Source organism: Leucoraja erinacea, chromosome 29 (assembly GCF_028641065.1).
Source record: "Leucoraja erinacea ecotype New England chromosome 29, Leri_hhj_1, whole genome shotgun sequence".
NCBI classification, from domain to species: domain Eukaryota; kingdom Metazoa; phylum Chordata; class Chondrichthyes; order Rajiformes; family Rajidae; genus Leucoraja; species Leucoraja erinaceus.
Window position 1 is genome coordinate 1,553,222 of NC_073405.1, and position 25,376 is coordinate 1,578,597.

Here is a 25,376-nt window from a genome sequence, read left to right on the forward strand (position 1 = left end):
GCCAATTTATTCTCCTCTTCTGTGCCGACTCTGCCACCTCCACCACTTCACAGGGGGCATATCATTCCAGAAATTCGCCATTCTCTCAGGGTAAAAAAAGTTATACGCACCTCGGTTTTAAATAACAGATCCCTTGCTCATAACTTCCTCACCAGTGAAAATATCTCCACTAACACACTGTTGCTGGAGAGTTAGTTCTGTGGTGTGAATGTTGCTGGGATATTAGCTCTGGTCTCATAGCTCCTGGACACTTGTACTCCTGGATCTCTATCCAGCACAGGAACAGACCTTACGGCCTGCAATGTCTGTGCCAAACACAATGCCAAATTACATTAATCCCTGTGTTTAGGAAGGAACTGCAGATGCTGGAAGCATCTATGGAGCGAAGGAATAGGTGACGTTTCAACGTTGCATATTTCCTTCGCTCCCACGACGCTGCTGCACCCGCTGAGTTTCTCCAGCACTTTAGTCTACCTTATATTAATCCCTTCTCCCTGTTCTATTCCTTGCATTTCCATCTAAATGTACCCATCTAAAAGCCTTTTAAAAACCCACAACCAAACCTGCTTCCAGAAGCTCTCCTGGATGAAGGCTGGCTTACCTTTTCCCCCCCGTTGAGGCCAACATGAAACTGGAAGGTGCTTGGTGGTAGACACAAAATGCTGGAGTAACTCAGCGGGACAGGCAGCATCTCTGCGGTGAAGGAGTGGATGACGTTTCGGGTCGAGACCCTTCTTGGCTTGGTGGGATGGGCTGGTAATTGGAAAGGTGGTTTGTATGTACTCCCAGCCAATGACCACAACAGTCCTTCATGCCAACAAGGCACCTTCACCCATTGTCAGTGGGTCAGGACTTCCTGCAAGTCAGTGCAACCGTTACACTTTTACAAAAAAGCTCTGTTCAATTACAGCTACTGAGCTTATATTCCTGTGATGGGAAACTGGTGTTGGAGTTGTGAACTGCGTGGCCTCCCCATCTGTGCTGGCTGATTGTGATCACGGCCCCATCTCAGATAGGTTCCATCAAAGTCCTCCCACACACCCCAAAGACGTCCAGGTTTGGAGGTTAATTGGCTTGGTATCATTGTAAATTGTCCTTAGTGTGTGTGTAGGATAGGGTTAAGTGTGGGCTCGGTGGGCCAAAGGGCCTGTTTCCGCGCTGTATCTCTAAACTAAACAGCTGGCCTCTACACTGATCACTGTGCAAGTATTATCTTAGCCTCCCACAATGAAAATATCTGATTATTCCTACTTTGGAAGAATCTGTTCTTTGAGGCAAATGTTTTCAGAAATAAAAAGGAACCTTTCAAGTGCAATGTTTGATAAGTTTACATATTAGTAATTCATTTTCACTATGACCTGGATTGCAGGTTGTAGCAGACTCAGTGGGCCGAAGGGCCTCTTGTCTCGCTGTATAGGAGATCTTTGTGTTATTTTAATTGTTTTGTAAGAGGTGTGCCATTAAAAATGTTGAATTTGAACAACAATTAAGATACATTTTAAAAACGAGACTTGAGCCATTTAGCAATGTAGTGTTTATTATAATGTTGACATTTCATAAGAAAAAAAACAGCGGCAAGAACAAAAGAACTATCAAACAAATTTCATCCAACTTCACAAACCTAATTGTTTAAATTAGAGATAAAAATATGTACTTGTCACAAATACTCTCCATTCTAATACAATGAGTCCATGTTTAAGTGCGTAGTGATTTGCGAAAACAAGCTGGAGTTGGGAAAATGCTTTGGGCTTACAGAACAGACTGGAGCTGAATTGAAGAGTTGAAGGATTCTAATTGATAATAAAGACCAAGATACAAAATAATATCTTTTTGCAGCAATAGCTGCTTCAACACACTAGCGGGAAAGTCTTTAACTTAAACATGACCTATTGCTGGGTCAGTATTAAGCGGATTCACATTGCTCGTTCACTGCTTATAAAGGGGCATATGATTTCACCCCTTATGATCTATTTGCCAGCTGCCAGGCACTAATACAATAATCAATATCAAATAGTCTTTGATGTAGAAATACACCAAGGAGAGGGAAATATTTCCATGGCTTTTTATGTACAGTCATTAACAAATATATACAAAAGAACTGCATATGTACAGAACTGAAGTTAGTTGAGCCCTGGGCCTGTGAGTTTAATAACAATACCTTCAGGAACAAACAAAGATAATAGCACGTCACAGATACCCAGATATTTTCTCTGTCAAACTAATTTCATGATATTTGTGCTGTCCCGCTTCTCTGCAAATTTTAAACTAACATTTCATAATTTAAATTCACAAATCTTAGCCATTTTTGCTGCAGTGCTCTGATGATGCACAAATTTGTGAGTGGGATTTCCTGGAAGTAATCCTCACCTTCCCTTCCTGCAGACTGATCATACCTGGTCATGTACACAGCTACATTAAAATAAGCCAGTGTGCTTCACTTCACTTTGTGTAAGGTGTCAATGCATCTCATCGTTCTGGATTAAGTGCAAACCTGTTTAGCAGCTGGTCTCCGAGTGCCTGCTCATACAGACTGCATCTGTGGTTGTGGCATCTGTTGAGCGATAGTAAATACCATCTTGAAAAGCAAGGCAAGAAATGCCGTCGTTCACCTACAGAACATTCACCCACTGACATTCTGTGATACTTCAAAAATTAAATTGGATTGAAAAGTTTCAGTCGCACCTGAAAGGATAAAAACTCATGCTATAAGTTCCCAATTTGTAATGATCATCAACAAAATAAAGCATTAATTTCTTTAGTCATAGTGCTTTTTGCTTCCAACCTTCTTGCCATCTTGAAAGAAAATGATTAACATAGGAGGCAGTTTCACAGCAATTCTCTGGTAACTTTAGATTTGGTCACACTACATACAGATGCAATTCTGGTCGAGACATCACTAGATTGTGATCAGGGATACAAAACTCAGATGATGTTATGTGTAAGGAAGGAACTGCAGATGCTGGTTTAAACTGAACGAAGACACAAAAAGCTGGAGTAACTCAGCAGGACAGGCAGCATCTCTGGAGAAAATGAACTATTTATTTTCTCCAGAGATGCCAAGTTATTCCAGCTTTTTGTGTCTATCTTCAGATGATGTTACATTCTCCAGTCTAGGGATACAGCAACAATTGTCAAGTCCCTGCACCTATCAGTTGTGATGTTCAAGGAGCATAGACCTCAGTATGAAAGCTGGTTCATATGGTTCAGCTATATATTGTCCTCCCCAGTTAAGACAGTGACTTACAATTCGCCACTCAGATACCAACCTTCAGTAAGTTCATTAAGAGTGAATCCCACCGCAAATTGGAGGAGCAGCACCTCATATTTCGTTTGGGCAGTTTACACCCCAGCGATATGAGCATTGACTTCTCCAGTTTCAGGTAGTCCCTGCTTTCTCCCTCCTTCCCCTCCCCAGCTCTCCCACAGCCTACGCCTCTTCCTTTCTTCTTCCCACCCCCCACCTCTACATCAGTCTGAAGAAGGGTCTTGACCTGAAACGTCATCTATTTCTTCGCTCCATAGGCACTGCCTCACTCGTTAAGTTTCTCCAGCATTTTTGTCTACCTTCGATTTTTCCAGCATCTGCAGTTCTTTGAGACATTCATCAGATGCTACTTCAGTTCTCTTTTGTTAATGTTCTTTTTATGTTGTACAGTAATTATCTATCTTTTTTTCTGGCAGGTGTTTAACCCTGCAATTAAGAGAACAATAAGACTTCTGCACAAACTGACTTCTCCATGTCCCCTCTCACACGCCACCAAATGCAGAAGAGACATTAGTGTTCGTACATGTAGCCTTCTTTACACTAATGCTTTTCTCAATATTCCCATTACTTGGAAGAGAAGATGGAACAGATGAGTTTGGGAGACACAAGGATGCAGATATTAAGAGCGAATTGAATAAAAGTTTTAAAGCATGTTTATGAATATTGATGAATTATCTGCATAATGTCGATTATTACAGATTCAGAACAATTGTAAAATGACAATCAATTTCCCCCCCAATGCTCCTTTGCTCAATTTAACTGCTGGACAATAATAACCGAGGCTGCGATAATCTAACAGGCAGACACATAGTAAATTCTTACACCAATGCAATGAAATTGCCAGAATGGTTTTGCCACTAGTTTTATTTTATTATGTACAGTTTTTCCACTGTATATTTTCCATTTTGCATTATATCCTTAAAACCAATATATCATTATATTCTTAATTCTAACCCTCAAACTACTCCCACGTGATCCTGTGTTCACCAGCATCAATGTGCTCACAACACACAAGATACAGCCCGCGTGTGGCAGACAGGATGTAATTAGATTACTGGATGCTTGTCATCTTCCAAGCAAGTCACACTTTATTCAACTCCAAGAGACAACCTTGATGTTTGCCGAGGGCTTATTAACTACTCAGCTGAATAAATGGCCCCTTATTTAAACATTCCAAAAATAAAAAGGCAGTGCGACTGTTGCTAATTGTTTTTTCATCTACAAGCAGCTAAACTAGTGTTTACTCATTTGTTCCAACCACCCATGCCCACTTGCTGTATCTGCACCAAGGTCAGCCTGAGATGTCTCCTCCATTTTAGGATGCACACATCCTCAGTCGGCGAGTCCTGCCACACATGTTTTGGTGGGGGTTTATTTTTTGGTCCTACACTAATGCACTACACGAGGCTCCTGAAATAGTGACCATGTCAATAACAGCAACGGCAAGCACAGATGGCAAGTTTCTTGTGGCATACATGCACACTGAAACCTGGTAACATGAATTCTGGACAACGGGAAAACAGTCAAAGGTAGAAAAAATTGATTTGGACACAATAAGATAGAAATCATCCCTGATAATAGGCTTCAGATGCTTCATTCTCAGTTTGACATTCCTAGAGTTCAACTGAAATGCGGACTCGTTATTTATTGATCCTTAAACACAAGAAAGCATGATTATTCTCAAAACCTTCAAATACAGAAATATTGAGATACAAGAGACTGCAGATGCTTGAATCTGTAGCCAAAACAAAAAACTGCTGGAGGAACCAGTGGGTTGAGCAGCATCTGTAAGGAGAAGAGGAAATGTTGACATTTTAGGTTGAAACCCTGCACCGAGAGAGTGGAGGAGAGAGATAACTAAGAATGCAAGGGGAGAGGGGAAGGTGTGAGATGGGCAGAAGAGGGCTGCAGAAAAGTTGCCCATCATTGTTCATCTCACCTCATTCCACCCCGTCTCACCCCTCTGCCTTTCCTCTTTATATCGACATTTCCCAATCCACTCTCAGTCCTGGTCCAAGGTTTCAATCTGAAATGTTAACAATTGCTCCTCCCCTTCCCACAGATACTGCGCAACCCTCCGAGTTCCTCCAGCCGTTTGTTTTTGCTGCAATTAAATAAATATAGCTTCTGTACTGCAATTTTAACGAGGAAGGAAATTGGTTGCAGCACACTGCATTGCTACATGTGTAAATTACCTATTTAGCTGGCCTGCATTTCTATAGTAATACTGATATGAAGATTTAAAAAAATATTTAACTAATCACAGAATGCCCATTTAAGTTTCATCAGAAACTAAACAATATTCAGACTGAGTACAAGATCCACTACATATGGAGGAAGGAACTGCAATGCTGGTTTACACCAAAGATAGACACAAAATACTGGAGTAACTTAGCAGGGTTGGCAGCATCTCTAGAGAGAAGGCTACTACATAGAAATATATACTTATAAAATATGCAAAACGGTTCGTTGCGACAATTATTGAATTTAAAAGACAAAGAAAAGGTCTCTCTCTCTACATAGGCATCTCCCCGCAACTGTCTACATATAATTTTGGCATAGAAACTCAGAAAATGTAGTTTGCTTTGAAACATTGTGGTTATATCAACTACATATAGTTTAACAATCAATCTTAGAAAATGTGTTAATGATTAGTCCACAAAGGTCCAAGGTATTCAAATTAGTTAAATTATTTAACAAAAAATTGCTTAAAATTCACAGCGGCCCATTAGGAACTAAAGTGACAGGATTACACTTCAAGCTGAGAGCCTTGAAAAGATTAAGAATTTTTTAATAAGTTTAAGAAAGAACTGCAGATGCTGGAAAAATCGAAGGTAGACAAAAATGCTGGAGAAACTCAGCGGGTGAGGCAGCATCTATGGAGCGTAGGAATAGGTGACGTTTCGGGTCAGGACCCGAAACGTCACCTATTCCTTCGCTCCATAGATGCTGCATCACCCGCTGAGTTTCTCCAGCATTTTTGTCTACCTAAGAATCTTTAATAAAATCATTATATGCCTTTTCTTCCTATTGCTGTGGACTGATATGCAGTGCATTTCTGGATTTTTTAAAAAATTGAACTAACATGTTTTAAAAGGAATTTCAAAAGGAGGGGTAGAAAATAATTTATCCAATGCTTTAACCACAATTCAACTCCCACCAAGTAGATTGTACACGATAGATTAAATTGAAGTGCAATATCTTTTAGTGATAAAGTAATTGTGGAATCAGCGAGCTCCTACAAAAAAACGTTATGGTCGTTTGGAGGCAAATTACATCTTTAGAATAAACTGAGATTCTTTCAACAGAGGTAATCCGAGCAAATATCTTTCACTTCCTCCGTTTCCTTTACTCTAATCATTGATAGTACAAACAAACTTCAATATCTATCAAAGATAGACACAGAAAGCTGGAGTGACTCAGTGGGATAGGCAGCATCTCTGGAGAGAAGGAATGGGTGACAGAAACATAGAAAATAGGTGCAGGAGTAGGCCATTCGGCCCTTCGAGCCAGCACCGCCATTCAATACGATCATGGTTGATCATCCAAAATTATCACCCCGTTCCGGCTTTTTCCCCCCATCTCCCTTGATTCCCTTAGCCCTAAGAGCTAAATCTAACCCTCTCTTGAAAACTCTCAAGGCCCTTCCTCAGACTAGTTAGGGAAAAGGGAAATGAGAGATATAGACGATGATGTTGGGAGAGAAAGAACAATGAATGATATAGCTTGTTTCATGTCCTTTCATAATGTCGCTTGTGCACCCAATGGCCAAGTAAAACACAAATCTACAACCAGTTTTGCATAAACACATAAACGCATGATCAATTCCAGATAACGTTAATGAAGGAATAAATATTGGTCAGATCAACAGCTGGAAGTATACTCACAGGGGAACATTCATAAAGCTACCCAGAGATTGCACCCAGGGTCAGGATTGAACCAGGTTCTCCACTGGCTGTGCCAGTGTGCCTCCCCATGCAATGTCACCAGCTGAGCCACTGACATGCAGATTGAAATAATCTTTGATAAGTGACTGATACGTAACCAGTTTTGTTCCCGATAACTCTTAGCAGCTGGGGAAAATTTAAGATGTAAAAAATTAATTCAAAAAAGTTAGTTTCACTTTTTTCTTAAATTTGCAAACTAACTTCTCTATTGTTCTTTCCCTCTAGCTACAGTACCTGATTTTATTACAAACCTGAAAGTTACAAACAAGCTCACTTCACGTGGAAGAAAATGGCAGAAACTTTACAATAGTACAATTTTATTAGCACTCAAATACTTATATCTTCAATAAACTGTCAACTTAGAGTCTAATTTGAAATTATTTCTAGATACATTGGAACTGTATTTTCATCTCAATTGCTGCTTAAATACAGAGACAACTATGTTTTATAACCTATTAAGTTGCTGAAGGGATCAAAAGATTACACAATCTTTGGATAGGACAGAGTGGATGTGGAGAGGATGATTCCATTAGTGGGAGAGTCTAGGACTAGAGGCCATAGCCTTAGAATTAATTCTCCTTCCTTTAGGAATTAAATGAGATGGAATTTCTTTAGTCTGAGGGCGGTGAATCTGTGGAATTATTTGCCTGTTGAGGACGAGTCAATAGATATTTTTAAAGCAGAGATAGAAAGATTCTTGATTAGTGCGGGTGTCAGGGGTTATGAGCAGGAGGATAGGGTTAGGAGGGCGAGATAGATCAGCTATGATTGAATGGCAGAGTCGACCTGATGGGCCTAATTCTGCTCCTGTCACTTATGACAATCAATGTTTGTGCCACTTTCTTTGATGTAAAAATATTTTATTTGGACAGCCATGTAGTTTTCACATTTCATTCCGTGATAATACTGACTTTGAGGATAAAAAGCAGACAACTTGAGGAACTCGGCAGGTCAGGCAGCTAAAGTGGTGGCAATGGGCTGACGATATTTCAGGTCGGGACACTTCTTTAGTCTGAAGGATGCCGACTTCAGTCTATTTCCCTCCATAGATGTTACCTGACCTGCTGAGTTTCTCTAGTAGTTTGCATTTTTTTTAAACAATGCAATATTCCAACATCTGCAATCTTTATTGTGTTCGTTCAGCTTTAAAGAGAATGTGTCAATCCACATCTTCAAAGCTCGGGATAACCTAATAGTTACAGAAATGAATATTTAAAAATTCCTGTTTTAGCCCACAACAGGCAGCGTTTTAGATGCCAGTGTGTTAACAGACAAATGGTGAGAATCTGAAATAAAAGTAGAAAATAGCAATACTATCAGAATCAGAAAAGGAATGTTTTATTCCAAAATATTAATGACATAATCTTGTGATTTTATGCAAAAATATCATGAAAGTCACACATCAAGGTGAAGAAATGTTCACGTTTGAAAATGTTGTTGGAAAAATCACTATATTAGTGAAGCAAAATAACAAGAAAGTTGCATGCAAAACACTGTGTCGCCAAGATCTCAAATTACAATTATTTTTAACAAATGTCACAGGAGAATACAATCACAGAACACCATCATGCTCGTCGTAGAAGCAAGCCTGATGTTAATCCAGCACTCGTCTTTTGTTAACTGAGAGATTCCATGAGAGGAATAGATCGGGTAGATGCACAGAATCTTGTGCCCAGAGTGGGGGGGAATCGAGGACCAGAGGACAGATAGTGACGAGTCTGTGGAATTCTCTGCCTCAGAGGGTGGTGGAGGCCGGTTCTCTGGATACTTTCAAGAGAGAGCTAGATAGGGTTATTAAAAATAGCAGAGTCAGGGGATATGGGGAGAAGGCAGGAACGGGGTACTGATTGGGGATGATCAGCCATGATCACATTGAATGGCGGTGCTGGCTCGAAGGGCCGAATGGCCTGCTCGTGCACCTATTGTCTATGGACATAGGTTCAAGGTAAAGGGGAAAAGAATTAATAGGAATCTGAGGGGTAACTTTTTCACACAAAAGGTGGTGGGTGTATGAAACAACCTGCCAGAGGAGGTAGTTGAGGCTGGGACTAAACCAACATTTAAGAAACAGTTAGACAGGTACATGGATAGGACAGGTTTGGAGGGATATGGACCAAGCGCAGGCAGGTGGGGCTAGTGTAACTGAGATAATGTTGGCCGGTGCGTGCAAGTGGGCCGAAGGGCCTGTTTCCACACTGTATCACTATGACTGGATGCATTGTCTAATCTTACTATCCATCCCCCCCCCATGCACTCACCAAGGGTCAACTGGCATTCAAACGTTAGTGATGAATGACCTCTATGCTTCACTCTAGTGGCTACTCATCATATGAGAACGCTGACTATGACAAAAATCCACTGTGTTGTCAGTGAGAATGATATTGTTCATGGACTCTTCAACAAGATCAAGCACTGTTTTTGCATCTTTTTTCCCCAAAACTGGATCCAACTTGAGATCAACCAATTCTAAACAGCTTTGACAGCAAGCCAAGAGGTTGCTGATATCTACCATGATTGTTTATAATGTTTCTTTTTTTAAAAAACATTCCTGTCATTCTTTAAGGCATTCAAAATATAAATATGATTAATTCTTCAAAATCCATTGCCTCATTTTTCATAATGAAAACACACAAAGAGTATAAAGTAACCAACATTCCTTCACTCTCCATCCCATTTAAGGGACAGAAGTTTAGGGGTAATATGAGGGGGAACTTCTTTACGCAGAGAATGGTGGCGGTGTGGAATGAGATCCCAGTGGAAGTGGTGGAGGCAGGTTCATTGGTATCATTTAAAAATAAATTGGATAGGCATATGGATGAGAAGGGAATGGAGGGTTATGGTACGAGTGCAGGCAGGTGGGACTAAGGGGAAAAAAATTTGTTCGGCACGGACTTGTAGGGCCGAGATGGCCTGTTTCCGTGCTGTAATTGTTATATGGTTATATGGTTATTACTGCATCAACACACTCAACTTGCTGGGTGCAGAAAACGTCATTTAGAAAATCTAACGCTTCAAGATCCAGATTAGTAAAACTAAATTAATATGATCACTGGAATGCTTTGATCTTTATTGTGACAGATAGACAATGTCAAATTAATTTTTACAAACAAGACAGCCAATAATTTATCTGAAATTAAAGCCCGATTCCTATTTTCATTGGATGAACTACAAAGCACTTAATTTGGGGATATAAATGAGATTGTTGTATATCAGAACACCAGACTTCTCTCAGAACAACAACAACAACATAATCGGATTAAGTTGCTCTGGGAAGGGATATTGGTTCCACTTCATCAGCTCTGACGGGTGTCAGTCGGGAGATGGTTACTAATCTGTCGACACTCAGATTTGTGCTTCAATGTGTACGAAGGAACTGCAGATGCTGGTTTAAACCGAAGATAGGCACAAAATGCCAGAGTAACTCAGAGGGACAGGCAGCATCTCTGGAGAGGAGGAATGGGTGACGTTTTGGGTCGAGACCCAAGGGTCTCAATTCTCTGATCTCTCAAAAAATGATCTACTTCCTCTTTAAGCACCCCCAGTGTTCCTGCCTTCATAACATTGGAGGTAAGAGATTCAGTACCTTTCAAGGAAATTGCAGCATATTTTAGTTCTAAATGACCACCTCCCTTGTCTTATAATTATGCCTCTCATTCATGACTCTTCCATTGTGGAATCATCTTAATAACTTGTAGATGACCCCTTCTTCAGACTCCCACGTGTCGGGTCGAGAACCTTCTTCAGATTGAAGAAACATCACCCATTCCTTCTCTCCAGAGATGCTGCCTGTCCCACTGAGTTACTCCCCGTCCTGCCGAGTTACTCCAGCTTTCTGTGTCTATCTTTGTGCTTCAATCATTGACAGACGTTGATTTGGTTATTTTAAGAAGAAATGAATGTGGAAGCCAGCTACAAAAATCAATTATGTACAGACACTGTATATCTTTCAAAATACCTTTACAGTAGGTAAACAGCTAGGGACAAAACTTAAGAAATGACCGACTGTTGCAGTCTACTAATCAGTTCAGCAGGGTGCCAGGACACAGTTCCACCCAGACATCAAGTGGAGATATATTGCTCAGTTATTGCAATAAATAAATGGAATTTTAAGTATTAGATAATTCCATATTAAAGGAGTATGTTTATATTACATTGGCTTTGTGTTTATCATGGGCTCACAGCATATGGATACAAACCCCAAGACCATGCAAGCCAAATACTCAGCATGTCTGATTAGTTAACAATTGAAAATGCAAAAGTACATTTAAAAAACACATTAAATACAATTAAATGGAGGATATGGTGCAGATAAATTGTGTCAGCAGACATATAACTGCAAAAATACACCTGTAATGCCCTGCCTCTGGATGATACAGGAGCACATCTGTACTGAATCAGTCGCTGATGCCCTACCCTCCACTATAAAGGTGATCCCAAAGTCAATGCATCTGCAGAAGCGTTGCAAATTCACAGCAAGAGTGAACAATGATGTATCACAATAGATTCTCAATCTAGTGACTTCTGGCACCAGAAAACTACGAAACAAAACATTTACAAGAAAATAAATGAGAACTCAATTTTAAAAACAAACTTAGAGCACAAGAAATCCAAGATGCAGCCACAAGATAGGTAAACATACACAGAGAAACAAATTCAAGTATTCTTTTTGATACAAGGTTTATACAATTATTTTTATGTTTTAGGATTAGAAAATGTTCAAAGATTTTCTATGAAAACTAGGATTTATATATAATATTGCTTAATATCATGCTTTAAGTGACCTAATACATATTAGCTAGCAGCTACTGACTGCATGAGTTCGGCAACTCGCATAGTACATACAGATAGTATCTCAGTAAACTTATAGTAAGTAATACCATTAATTGTTAATCCTTCAGTGTGATCGACAATACAAGGCATGGCACTGAACATGCTGTAGCTGGAGGCACCAATCAGCACAAAAATAGGCCAAAATAATAACCAATTAAACACAAATCAGCAATATAAAACCCACCGTGGTCTTTAAATAGCAAGTTAATGAGTGCAATATAGGCAACAGTCAAAAACTAAAAAGGGCTTCCTTAGTTTAGTTTAGAGGTACAGCGCACAAACAGGCCCTTTGGCCCACCGAGTCCGCACCGAACAGCTATCCCCACACATTAACACTATCCTATATACATTCGGGACAATTTATATTTACACCAATCCAATTAACCTACAAACCCGTACGTCTTTGGAATGTGGGAGGAAACCGAAGATTCCGGAGAAAACTCGCGCAGTCACGGGGAGAACGTACAAACTCCGTAAAGACAGCACCCGTACTCGGGTCAACACCCAAGTCACCCTTACTCGAGTTCAGATCATCTTGAATTACTACTTCATTAGGACTCCCATGTCTGTTATTGCCATATAAGAATACAGCAAACTATATCCAACCCGATCAGAAGAATTATCTACCATTTTATGTTTTTAACGTAAATTGAGACATTTGTACTGGGCATAGTGAGCATTTTACTGTTGATACACACAAGTCTTCAATTCTAAATTAATTTAACTCTGGACTTGCAATAACAGGCAGAATCAAATGTTCTAAATGATGAGGAACTTTAACTAAATGTAGCAACATGAGGGGCTGAGACTATTTCCTGAGAATAACACAAAGAGGAATTTAAGAGAAGCCTTAAAGAATGTTTCGATAGAGGAAGATCAAGAAAGAGGGGACACTGATGCAAGGTAACTGAGAATGTACCACGGGTAAGGTGACATTTAAAAATTGATATATTCAAGAAACCTAAGGTTTAGGCCAGGGCATTGAAACCAAATTCGATACTTTCAAAAGTGAATTGCTAAGTTGCTGAAAATAAAAATTAGTGCAATGGGGAAAAGGAGTGAACTAAATTGATAGTAGACAAAAATGCTGGAGATACTCAGTGGGTGAGGCAGCATCTATGGAGCGAAGGAATAGGTGACGTTTCGGGTCGTTGACTCCATAGATGCTGCCTCACCCGCTGAGTTTCTCCAGCATTTTTGTCTACCTTCAATTTTTCCAGCATCTGCAGTTCTTTCTTGAACTAAATATCTATTTAGTGAACTAAATATCTCTTTCAAAGGGATGACAAGAATGTAATAGACTGAACACCTTTTCTCTATATGCTATTGGATTCCGTGAATCATTTCCTTCAATGTACCAAAGCACATTTCAACTGAAAGAAATATATTTTCCCAAGGACTGTCACTGCTGTGTAAGCAAATACAAACTTCTGTTTCAACGAGTAAGATCTCAAAAGTAACAAATGAGCTATTAATCTGCTTTGGGTAATTTTGGTTGAATGGTTAATATTATCCTGGACAGAAGGAAAAGGTCTTCTTCATAGTGCTCTGGAATCTCAAAAGGAGATGGTACATCTTATTTAAAAACTATAGCTTTGTCACTGCAGGACTCCTTCACTCTCCTATTGAAAGGCTGCCTTAACTAAATGCTAAACATATAACCATATAACAATTACAGCACGGAAACAGGCCATCTCAGCCCTACAAGTCCGTGCCGAACACTTATTTTCCCCTAGTCCCTACTTCTGGAATGTACTTGAATACACAAGGTTTCTTGAGACAGCTGTGTTAATGCCGGGAGCACTGGTATTCAGTAGCTGACCAAATTACATCCTGATCACATTCGGGTCTCGACCCGAAACGTCGTCTATTCCTCCTCTCCATAGATGCTGCCTCACCCACTGAGTTTCTCCAGAATTTTTTGTCTACCTTTGATTTTTTTCAGCATCTGCAGTTCTTTCTTAAACATTATATACTGAAATGCGTTTCACCCAATATCTTTGATGTTAGATGGAACAGTTCATTTTATGTTTCCATAAAGACCAGTGGCTTGGCTACAACCCATTTAGAATCTCGACACACATCTTCCTGCTAAATATTCTACCTACTTCCCATGGAATATGTAAAAGTGCACGAATTAGTATAATACAGCTGCAGCAGCTTACTCCACCAGGTACAGTCAAAGCTGTGATTTGGCTAGGTATGGAGAGGGTTCTCTTGGTCTTGATAAAGTCCAATAATGCAGCATGGTTTACGTCAAGAAGCCCTTCTTCAGTTGTCCCTCAGGACCAGTGGCTTCCATTTCAGTTCTGTTGTTTCCGAGGTGTCTGATGTAGTCAATGCGGGGCCAGCAGACTCTGCTACAAGTCAGGCAGAAGGTGCTAGATAGGGCAAGTGATCGTGGGTGGTCTGCGAGGCCGTGTGCTTCTTCTGCCGTTTACTCTGGACTTGCGCACACTCCCGACACATGGTCCCGGGGTTCTCAGTCGCATCATGAATTCTCCTTCCCCATCTTGAGTAGACACGGGTCTGGGATTCCCCATGAGTTGGTGAGTGTATACACTTTCTAAAGGAGGTTTTCAAAACATTCTCAAACCCTTCCTCCATCCACCTGTCAATATAAGAGCCTGTACAATTCCAGGCAAGTAACTTGCTCACAAGGCACAAACAGGAACCCCACCTACACTGGTCCTATTTTACGGAACCTCTTGATGCTTGCATATTTCCAGTTACCAGCCTCAGATCCGAGGAATCCACATACTCAAGCCATTTACCAAGTTTAACATTTCTCTGTGTGGCACAGTTCAGAATCAAGTACAACATTTAAATCCATTCATTCATTATTTGCTTATATCAAGGAACCTGAAATTTAGAATTTGCAGCGATGAGATAGCAACACTAACAACAGACAATTCCAAACATTCAAATATCAAGCAACAAAGCAGTGATTAAAAAAATTATGTACAAACGGTACAGTTACCTCTGCATGAAGAACTGTAGTGTCATCCCTAAATTGATGGGGAATAAAATGTAGGAGGTGGTGGGGGTGCATTGGCAGTAAAAACAGTATCTTTGGAAAGAAAGGAACTGCAGATGCTGGTTTAAACCAAAGATAGACACAAAAAAGCTGGAGTAACTCAGCGGGTTAGGCAGCACCTCTGGAGAAAGGGAATGGGTGACGTTTCGGGTTGAGTGTGATGGATGAGCTGAGAGGTGCTAGTTAATCATACTTATCTGCATCTATTTTGTAATCAGCTTGAGGTATATCATATGCATGACTCATGTATTTTGTGTTTTTATGACTGTTGGTAGATCAACTTTCCTCCTGGGATAAATAAAGTTCTATCGTATCGTAAAAATTACACTTACAGGAAAGAAACATGCCCTTTGCAAAACTAAGGAGACAGCCTAACTACTGCAGTAGCTTATTTTATAGTGTGTAAGAAAGAACTGCAGATGCTGGTTTAAATCGAAGGTAGGCACAAAATGCTGGAGTAACTCAGCGGTTGAGGCAGCATCTCTGGAGAAAAAGGTTATGCGAGGTTTCAGGTCAGGAACCTTGATCAGACCTTTTTCTCCAGAGATGCTGCCTCACCCGCTGAGTTTCTCCAGCATTTTTGTCTACCCTATCTATTTTGGAAGTCATCATACAATATGTTTGGATCGTAGCCATAGATATCTCAATATTTCAAAATTCAAAACAAAACTTTACAACTTGTAATTTTGAAACCCAACTAGAAATTCATCTAATAGAGATAATGTAGAAACAAGGGACTGCAGATGCTGGTTTATACCAAAGATAGACACAAAGTGCTGGAGTAACTCAGTGGGTCAGGCAGAATCTCTAGCGAAAAAAGGTCTGAAGGGTTCTGACCTGAAACGTTGCCTAGCTTTTTTCTCCAGAGATGCTACCTCACCAACTGAGTTACTCCAGCAATTTGTGTCTATCTTTACATCAACTATACTAGTGTGTATAGTTTGTCAGAAAAACAAATGCTCAATACATAACGTTGGGAGTGTACATTTAACAGGGTGGCTTTCTCCTTCGTATGGAGTCGAGGTGCATGATTGGGGTTTGTATGAAGTAAACGTTACCCCATATTTAACCTATGCAATACATGAGACAAGTGCTTAGGCTATTTAGCATCTAACCTTTGCCGATTTGGATCGTATCTCATTCCTCGGGGAGGTTTTAAACCGCACAGGAAATACATCCCTCATCAAAAGTGAATCACAATTACAAAAAATGCATGCAGCTTCAAAAATAAAATTGCTTTAAATACACAAGGGAATTTTTGAATTGTAATTTAAATCACAATACTGCTCTATTTCCAGCACCCTCCAATGATCCACTATCCCTCTACCCCAGTCCATGAAAAATATATATAAAATAGATAACAACCACATATTTATTGTAGTTTAGGAAAACGTACCTATGTCATCTGAGGCATGTTCAGTTTTGCGTTGTGCTTCCATGTTTATAGCTACCAATATTTAAGTATAATTCAGCTTAATCATTATTTTAAGCAAGAAACAAAACGATGGTAGATTAACACTAGAGAGAAAGTAACCTCGGCACAAAGGACAAGCTTGATTAATTACAAATGATTTACACAACTAGAAACATTGCCAAAAGCTGCACTGATCTGGAATATTAACAAATAAACATACATTCTCTGCGAGGTCGATTGTGGCAACTTGCAAGTCATTTGTGTCAGGGAAGAATCTAATCAAACAAACCTCAGTAGGACATGGACTAAAGAACAGCGATTTGTCACTGACAAGCGATGAGCACATAGAACCACGAGTTGGGAGTTGCTACGTGGGCAGAGTTGTGCAGAAACATTGTTAGCACTAACAAATACATACCACTGCCCCCAACCCCCTCCGTGATCCCCTCCCCTGGAAGGTTGATAGATCCCATTCTACCAATTTGATTTCTGTTCCAGCCGTTTCCTTTGCTCATGGTTCACATACTGCAGGTCATAACTGAGCCCAGCTGCAATAAGCGATGATGTTGTATCATTCCCATCCAATGGAGTGACGCTGCCTCTGACCAAGTGAAGTTGTTCCACTGGAAGAACTTCCCTCTTTATTCTTCAAAAAAACGATCTGCACAGATTTACTGATTGAAAACAAAATAGAGTTATAAAACATATCAATGGTAAGTTTCAGCATGAGCATGCATCCCCCTACTGTTCATCTGTACAGGGTGCTGGCTTTTTTTAAAAATTCCATAGATGACTGTGTCCTTAGTGACAGAGTTGTGGATAGTCATCACAAGTAAGAACAATCATGCTCTAACTATCACCAGCCAGCCCCACACCACTACCCCAAACACAACACACAGCATATGCATTTAAACAACAATAAACAACGAGAAATGACTGGGTTCCTACCTCCTTACCCCCACCCACCCCACCAAGTTACAGAGTACCGTCTACAGCAACTACAGCATCTTCCTTACAGCTTCACTTGGGGTTAGCTAAAGCAGCTAATGGCAAAGGATCAAATTTAACACCATCCTGGTACAATTACTTCAGCCTCGAAACCATTTTAGGTGTAACCACTTAAAGCAGGCTAAGTATTTTCAGCCAATTTCTTAACAGAGAAGGTAATTTTATGGCACATTTCCCACTGCTCTCTCGGTGAAATATAAATAATTTACTCACTTATGCTGCACAAAGATCAAAACTTGATGGTAATCCTTTTAATCAAATCAATAAAGCACTGACGGTGTTAGTTTCAGACAATAGCTGATTTATTGCTGTTAATAAAACGTATCAGTATATTTCTATTTACATTACTTATGAGAAAATAGCCTTCTCCATTGCCAGGGTGAGGCAGTGGAAACTAGAATAAGACCTCATATTCCCCCTTGGGTAGCTAGTATGAACATTGAATTTACCAATTTCAGATCACCTGCATCCTCTCTCTGTTCAACAATACCAGTTCACCCAGACTCTCTCTCCCTTCGTTCACCTTTCCATCCCACCCCTGCCTTTCCCCATTATTCCCACCCACTCCCCCCTCAACTGGTTCCATCTATCAACTACCAGTTCCTGTAACCCCTACACACACACACACACACTGATCATTTGTCCACCTTCCATCACTCCCTGTACACCAGCTGCTGGTGCATGGTGTCAATGCACCCCATTTGTCTCCACAAATACAACTTGGCCCAGCTCTTCCAGTAGTTTTTAATTTTTTGTTGTATATCTCGGGTATTAATTCAGTGAACCTTCTCTGAAATACCTCTAATGCATTAACACCCGTCTTATTATAAGGGCATAGAACTTCCAGATGTTGCCTCAGCGATGCTTAATATAACTGAAGCATTACCTCCCTACATCGATAATGTAGATTCAATTTCCTTAATAATAAACAATAACATAATTAGCATTCTTAATTGCTTGTTCTGTGTGCATACAAGCCGTCTCCAAACTAAGCAAGATCCTTATGCACCGTAAGGCTCTGCAATCTGTTATATTTCCTTTTAAAATGAACAATTTTGCATTTTCCCATATTTTACCCAATTTGCCATGTCTTTGCCCACTCACTTAACCTACCTACATTGTTTTGTACCCTTATTTCTACTTCACAACTAATTAATGCTTTTAACTGATCAGATTTCATAAGGATACCTTCCTCGTCTTCATCCTACTCATCTATGTAAATGGAGCAATGTTGTGGTCCTGGCACCGAGCCCCGTGGCACAATTTATCATATCTTTCCATCTAGAAATCTGACATTTGTGCCACTTCTTATTCTGTCAGTCGGCCAATCTGCTATTTACACCATGCTCCTACCCCACTCATTTTTATTTCTTGAAAACCTTTGATGCAACACTTATCAAATGCCTTCTGGAAATCTGCCTAGATCCGTCTGTTCCCAGTTATCTATAGCACAGTATAGAGCCATAGACAGCTCCAGCACAGAAACAGGCACGACAGCCCACAGAGTTTGCATCGACCATCAACCACCCACTGACTTTAACCCCACCTTAATTCCACATTCTCGTCATGATTCTACACTCACCTACAGTAGAGGCAATTTATAGCAGCCAATTAAACTAGCAACCCACATCTGCAGAATGTGGCAGGAAACCTGAACACCCAGAAGAAATCTACAGTCAGAGGGAGAGCCAGCAAACTCCATACAGACAGCACTCGTGGTCAGCAGCGCTGTATGGCAGCAGGTCTCCAGCACTGTGAGTGAGGCAACAGCTGTTCTACTGAGCTACTCAAATAGTGCTTCAAAGAATCCCAATAATTTGGTCAAAGATGATTCCCCCTTCACTAAATTACCCTGACCGACACTGTCCAATTATCTTCAACCTCTCGCAAGTCGGTCTTTAGCTTCTGAAGTTTCCCCTGACAGATGTTAAACCAATCAGCCTGCAGTTTCCTGCTTTCTGTCTCCCTCCCTTCTCAAAATAAAAGGAGTTACACGTGCTGTTTTATTGAACTTCTACATAGTCAGAGAAAGCAGGCTTCTATCCCATCAGTGTGACCCCCACTTCAGTAGCGCCTGCTCCCAAATGACCATGCCATGGCTTGGAGAGCCGATCACTTGACAAAGTTAACTTAGTGGTTCAATTATACAAGATCTGTTTAACCTTTATGTGGGATAGACAAGAGAGCTTGTTTATTATGGCTTTATATAGTAAAAACAGACAAACACTTGGCAGTGCATGGCATCAGCAATGTTAACTCCTTGGCAAAATATAATAAAAGTCCAATATACACTGTTCAAACTTTGCTCATTTGTAAACGGGAACATTTGGCGAAAGGGACAAATTAAACAAAACACTCAAGAGGTTTGGAGAAATCAATAAGTGACTGGTTGAGAGTTTGCAACTGAAATGTACTAAATAAAATTTATGGGGGGAAAATAAGCACAAGCAGCCAGCCTTAAAATAACCCGATAGTCCACGTTTTTGGTCTCAGTTAGTCGAAGCTGAATACACAAGTTCATTAAAATATGCCTTACGGAAGGACAATTGTGACAGTCAATTTACCCAGGATATTCTTTGATCTCAAAGGCTCTGATGAAGGCTGGGAACTTGAGGCCATGTCCTTTGAGAATATTCAACGTAGATAATAAAAACCTTTGTAGGTACATTCAACATCTCTGATCAGCTCCTATAGTTATTACTGAAATGCATGCACTAGGCAATTCAAAGCTGCATGATCTCAGACTTTTATCATAAACCAATGAGCGCCTAATTCATGCCACAGGGGGGTGTGGAGGCCAAGTCAATGGATATTTTTAAGACAGAGATAGATTCTTGATTAGTACGTGTGTCAGGGTCATGGGGAGAAGGCAGGAAAATGGGGTTAGGAAGGAGAGATAGATCAGCCATGATTGAATGGCGGAGTGGACATGGGCCAAATGGTCTAATTCTGCTGCTATCACTTTTGACCTTTGAATGCTCAGAAAAGTGTAGAGCATGGAAAACAATGGTGGGGGTGCAAGAGCATCGACAGGATCCATATGCACATATTAAGACACCATGTTTCGGATAAGAATATATGGCTTGCATGCAATTGTAGAAGAAAAAGCTTAAAAAGCATAATAGCATCAGATTGGAGTTTGCCTTTGTTTTCTGGTAAACAAGATCAAAGTGTTTGAATTACAGTTTTCAAAATAATGCCAAAATTAATTGAGGCAATTTGATTACTATTTTAAATAATTAAAATGCCAGTTCAGCCGTTGTAATTATGAGCAAAATTGAATTATTTTAAACAATGGCAGGGTAGTGATTGTGGATGATCAGCCGTGATCACATTGAATGGCGGTGCTGGCTCGAAGGGCCAAATGGCCTACTCCTGCACCTATTGTCTATGGCAGGCTAGATGATTGGGATAATGTTAATGAACCTGTAAAATGATGCAAACATTCAATTCATGCTAAGAGCTTTCTCCCCACGCCACCCCACCCCACCCCCAGCCAAGCATCATGACTGTTTGAGCTTCTCTGCATTGTTGCTGAATAGCTCTGCCAAATATTTCTGCTCAATGCAAGTTTCCTCAGAGACAGCCTACAAGTGAAGGGTGGGGACGGTACAGCTACAACAGATGTAGGTCTTTCACCAGACGACAGTTCGTGCTATAAAAAAACATTAGTGAACAATTACCACAACTAAGGCACAAGTTTAAACATGAGCAACCATAGTTTTGATCCAACAAGAAGCCGTCAGATATACCATGATTATGATCTTCTGAAGCTGAAATAACAGTCAAACGTTAAATATAGCTCTCCTCTCTGACACTTAAAGAGAAAGCCCTTTTGATTTAAAATGATAAAAGCTGAGATCACAAAGCCTCATTGTACATTTTGCTGTACAATAATAATGGCTTTGTAAAACACCATTATTAAAATATCTCTTATCATCCCATACCCAAAGCCATGCATCCTAAGTTAGTGCTGAGTTGAATATTCATTGCATATCAAATATGTAATATATACACTCTCTCTGTTTGGAAATGGATAGGCAACGACAAAGGAGAACCAGGGTTATTTCAAAGTTCAGCAGCATATTCCAAAGTGCAATTTGATTAATGTTAACTTGTATTGAGAGAAGAGGAAACGGAGAATGTTAACGAATGAGGAGATTTGCCATTTGTGGTGTATATATTCGACTCAGTACTAATTCTACGAAACAACACACCTACTGAGGCACCTACACTTTAACCGAGCTTATAAAGGAACGGGACATTACACTTACAGTTTCACTCTCTCCATCTGAAACTGAACGGACTTGAGAACCATAGTGAAGAGGAGAATAAATCCAGGCCCTCTCTTCTGTACACTGAACAACCGGAATCAACAGGAAGGCACAAAAATAGAAACAATGGGAAGCAACAAAAATGGGAAGAAAGAAAGAAAGTAAGTGTAGGTGAGAAACAAGTTCAATGTTATGTGAACACCTAGAGTGTGGTTAAAGGAAGGCTACAAGCAACAAAACAGTCAAAATGCAGAAAGCAATGCCAACCTTTTATTGTGATGTTGTAGTTCTCACTAGAAAATCATAGCTCATGTCAACTATTCTTAAAAGTGCATATTTTACAAACTAAAATTTCAACATAAACCATAAAAAATGGTTTGCATTTAAGATGTATCTCTGCATTTTCCAATTGCCACTTCTTGCATTGTGCATCTTTAATATTAATCAAAGAAAATTACCAGCACAAGAAACATCATCTTTGTAAGGAAATTAATTAATTGTGCTATGAAACTATGAATGGTATTGCTGCAGTTTTAAGTTTTCTAAATATTTTCCATTTAATAACGCTCTATTGGAATACCATAATGTTACATATAAATAAATACTTCACTGCTCCCTCTATTTTTGAAAAATAAAGATTAACTTACAAAATGTAATGTCAGTAACAAATACAAATAGAATATAATATTCCAAACTTAGTGTCAGATAGCAGATCCCAGGCTAGGCTAATAAAGTAGTTGCAATTGGACAATATGTTGTTCGGACTTGGGACACTCGATTCTAACCACCGTTAAATGGCATTTGCTGTTGGGGACAGAGTGAATGACCCAGTGAGTTGGGACCGAATCAGTGGGCATTTGTATACATTTAGGTGTGGATAAACACTCACAACACACAGGAACGAATTCAACCACCACAGCCAACCTCGCTGGTCAACAGTCAGTGTTAACGTGGGCCCACTAGATGCACATTTGGGGAAAGTTTAAACCTGTTTATTCATCTTTAAGAAAATCAATCAACAATAGTACTTTCTTATTCTTAATTACCTCTGATGTAGCAGAGGAGTTGATGTCATGTATCAATTATTTTATCAAGAGGATAAAATGTCAAATTTGAAGACCAGCGGAATATCTCTGGATTTAACACACTGTGCCTTTAAAACATGCTTTTCTCTTCTCTTATTTCTAAGTATCTCCGTCATTTTTATTTTTATTTCAGATTTCCAGTATCTGCAGTTTATTTTTACATTTCTATGAATGAAACAGATTTATTTGGTCATCAGAGTCAGATTGTATATTCTGTTCTTTAATTGTAATATATTTTACACAATAATATTTTGATAGCTTGTCCATCACATAATACTTGTGCGAGAATGTAAGAACATATTTAGAAAATTAAACCCATTTGTGTTGGAACAAATCACTGAGCATTAGTCTGTGACCCGAGAGTAAAAAGCATTGTACATTGGAGGAAATTGTAAGCTTTTGTCCAAATCAAAGTGGAACAGATAAAGAGAATATATCAAATGAGGAATCACTCTGGTAACCATGATTATATATATCTAGATAAACTGCTTGTGACTAAAATAGTGGTTGTGAAATGCCATCACTTTTCAAGCTGACTTAGGAAGGAATTCAAATCATTTTTCATCTTTGTATTTATCCAAGTCTAAATCTGCTAATGATTCTATTTCTGTCATGCAAAATAAATGCAGGCAAATATAAACAATCAAATATATGAGAGAAAAACAAATCTGTGATATACCGCATCAATATGAACTGAGAAAATGTGCAACTCTCTTCACCTTATGAGCCCAAGCAACTGAATTTTAGCATCCTAGTTCATTCTTATGCCAACATTAGTACTGGTGAACCAGAAATTATTTTCTTCTTCATAGACAGTCTAGTTCTTTGGGCTCCAAGGAGGCAAATGAGTCGAACCTGGATTCCACAGACTTAATCTCGGGTGCAACTGGAGGTGGTTGATGTGGAGGGTGATAACAATGCCAAAGAGTGCTGTGGACCCCAAGTAAGTGGATATTTTTAAGGCGGAATAGAAAAATTCTTGATTAGAACAGGCGTTGAGGGTTATGGTGAGAAGGTAGGAAAATGGGATTAGGAGGCAGAGATCAGCCAAGATCGAATGTCGAGGTAGACTGGATGGGACGAATGGCCTAATTCTACTCCCATAACTAGTGATCATGTGAACAAATGATGCACTCCTTCCACTATTTTTGTCGGGCTTCTGTGAGCGCCAGATAAGGAGACTCAAGGGCATGTCCCACTTACGCGACTTTCAGCGGCAACCAGAAAGACGCTACGACTCTCTGGGCGACTGAGGAGACTACTCGCGACCATACAGGCGACATGTCGCGGGGTGAAGCCTGTACGGTCGTGAGTAGTCGCCCAAAAGAGTCCAACCTTGTTCTGGTCGCCGCTGGATTTTCAACATGTTGAAAATTTTCGGCGACCTGTAATGCCCTATGACGGGTGCTGGCAGTCGCCGAAAAAGTTGCGTAAGTGGGACAGGCCCTTCAAGATGCTCAGTGCCATCCTGGATGCTTTGGAGTCAGGGATTCCCAAGAACCAGAGGGGATGTTACTTTTTTTTCCCCCCAAGGAGGCTTTGAAAACGGCCGTACCGATTCACAGTATGGAAGAGGAATTCTCCGCTAGCGGAGAATTCCTCTTCCATAATGTGAATCGGTAAGGCCGTTTTCAAATGTAACATCCCCTTTGGCTCTTGGGAATCACTGGCCCATAATGACTCCAAGGCATCCAGGATGGCACTGAGCATCTTGCATTTTGCTTTGTTCTGTGTTTCCACTCCTAATTCTCATCGACCAGATTAAAACATTTACAAAGATGGAATGGTAAACAAGACAAAATAATTTTTAAAAATAAAATAAATAAATACAGGCATTGAACATAAAATAGAGATTTGGAAAAAGAAATGAACCAACTTACACTTTCATCAGAAACTGAAGTGGCTTGGGAATGACTGCACTGTGGAGAATAAATCCAGTACATTCCATCTGCAAACTTGATGGTCAGAGAAAGCCCACAGCACACAAATAGAAAAGGAGAGTGATGGTGAAAAGAATTCAAACATAAATGAAGAAATCAAAGAAAAACGCACGCACAGTGGTACTGGCCTTGTCCAGGTTCGGTTTAACCTAATGTCAAAACTTAACATCAGCCCAATTGCTCATTTGTCAAAACAATTTGCAAAAGTGAAGTTTTAGGAATTGTGGCTTCTCATACAAGTATCATTGTTCTCTGTGCTTTGTTAAAAAACTTGCTGGTCTTGCCCAGATACCTCCAGAAGAAGTTGCATCCTTGTAAAAAAAACTGTTCATTCAATGCTTATTAGTCAGATACAAGGCTAAAGCAGGACTAAGGATCATATGAGGTCTAATTACTGTGTGGAAATTAGATGAAGAAAGAAATGCAAGGGAGGAGACCAATTTAAAAAAAAATCACTGATTTTAAGCAAAGTTCCTCAAAGGGCGAGCTCACCAGACTACACTCACAGCTTGAATCCAATAGAGAAATGCATAACCCAGGGTAATCAATGCTTTTACACAGTTAACCTCTCACAGA

The 25,376-nt window shown here is 39.9% G+C and overlaps 1 protein-coding gene across 5 annotated transcripts in view; it reads right to left on the reverse strand.

The window, feature by feature from the left end:
- Positions 1 to 1,521: 1,521 nt before the first annotated feature.
- The window catches only part of LOC129710964 (phosphatidylinositol 4-phosphate 5-kinase type-1 gamma-like), a 73,221-nt gene continuing 49,366 nt past the window's right edge, over positions 1,522 to 25,376 (reverse strand). Inside the window, exons 17-18 of one of the 5 annotated variants that reach the window (XM_055658292.1) lie at positions 21,776 to 21,859; positions 1,522 to 17,167 (exon numbers count right to left, since the gene is read on the reverse strand). In XM_055658292.1, coding sequence (XP_055514267.1) covers positions 17,165 to 17,167; positions 21,776 to 21,859 — 87 coding nt within the window. In that variant the 3' untranslated portion in view covers positions 1,522 to 17,164. Of the gene's footprint in view, positions 17,168 to 18,172; positions 21,860 to 25,376 lie in introns of those variants that run through there. The other 4 variants (XM_055658294.1, XM_055658293.1, XM_055658291.1 and 1 more) reach the window with 4 other exon arrangements.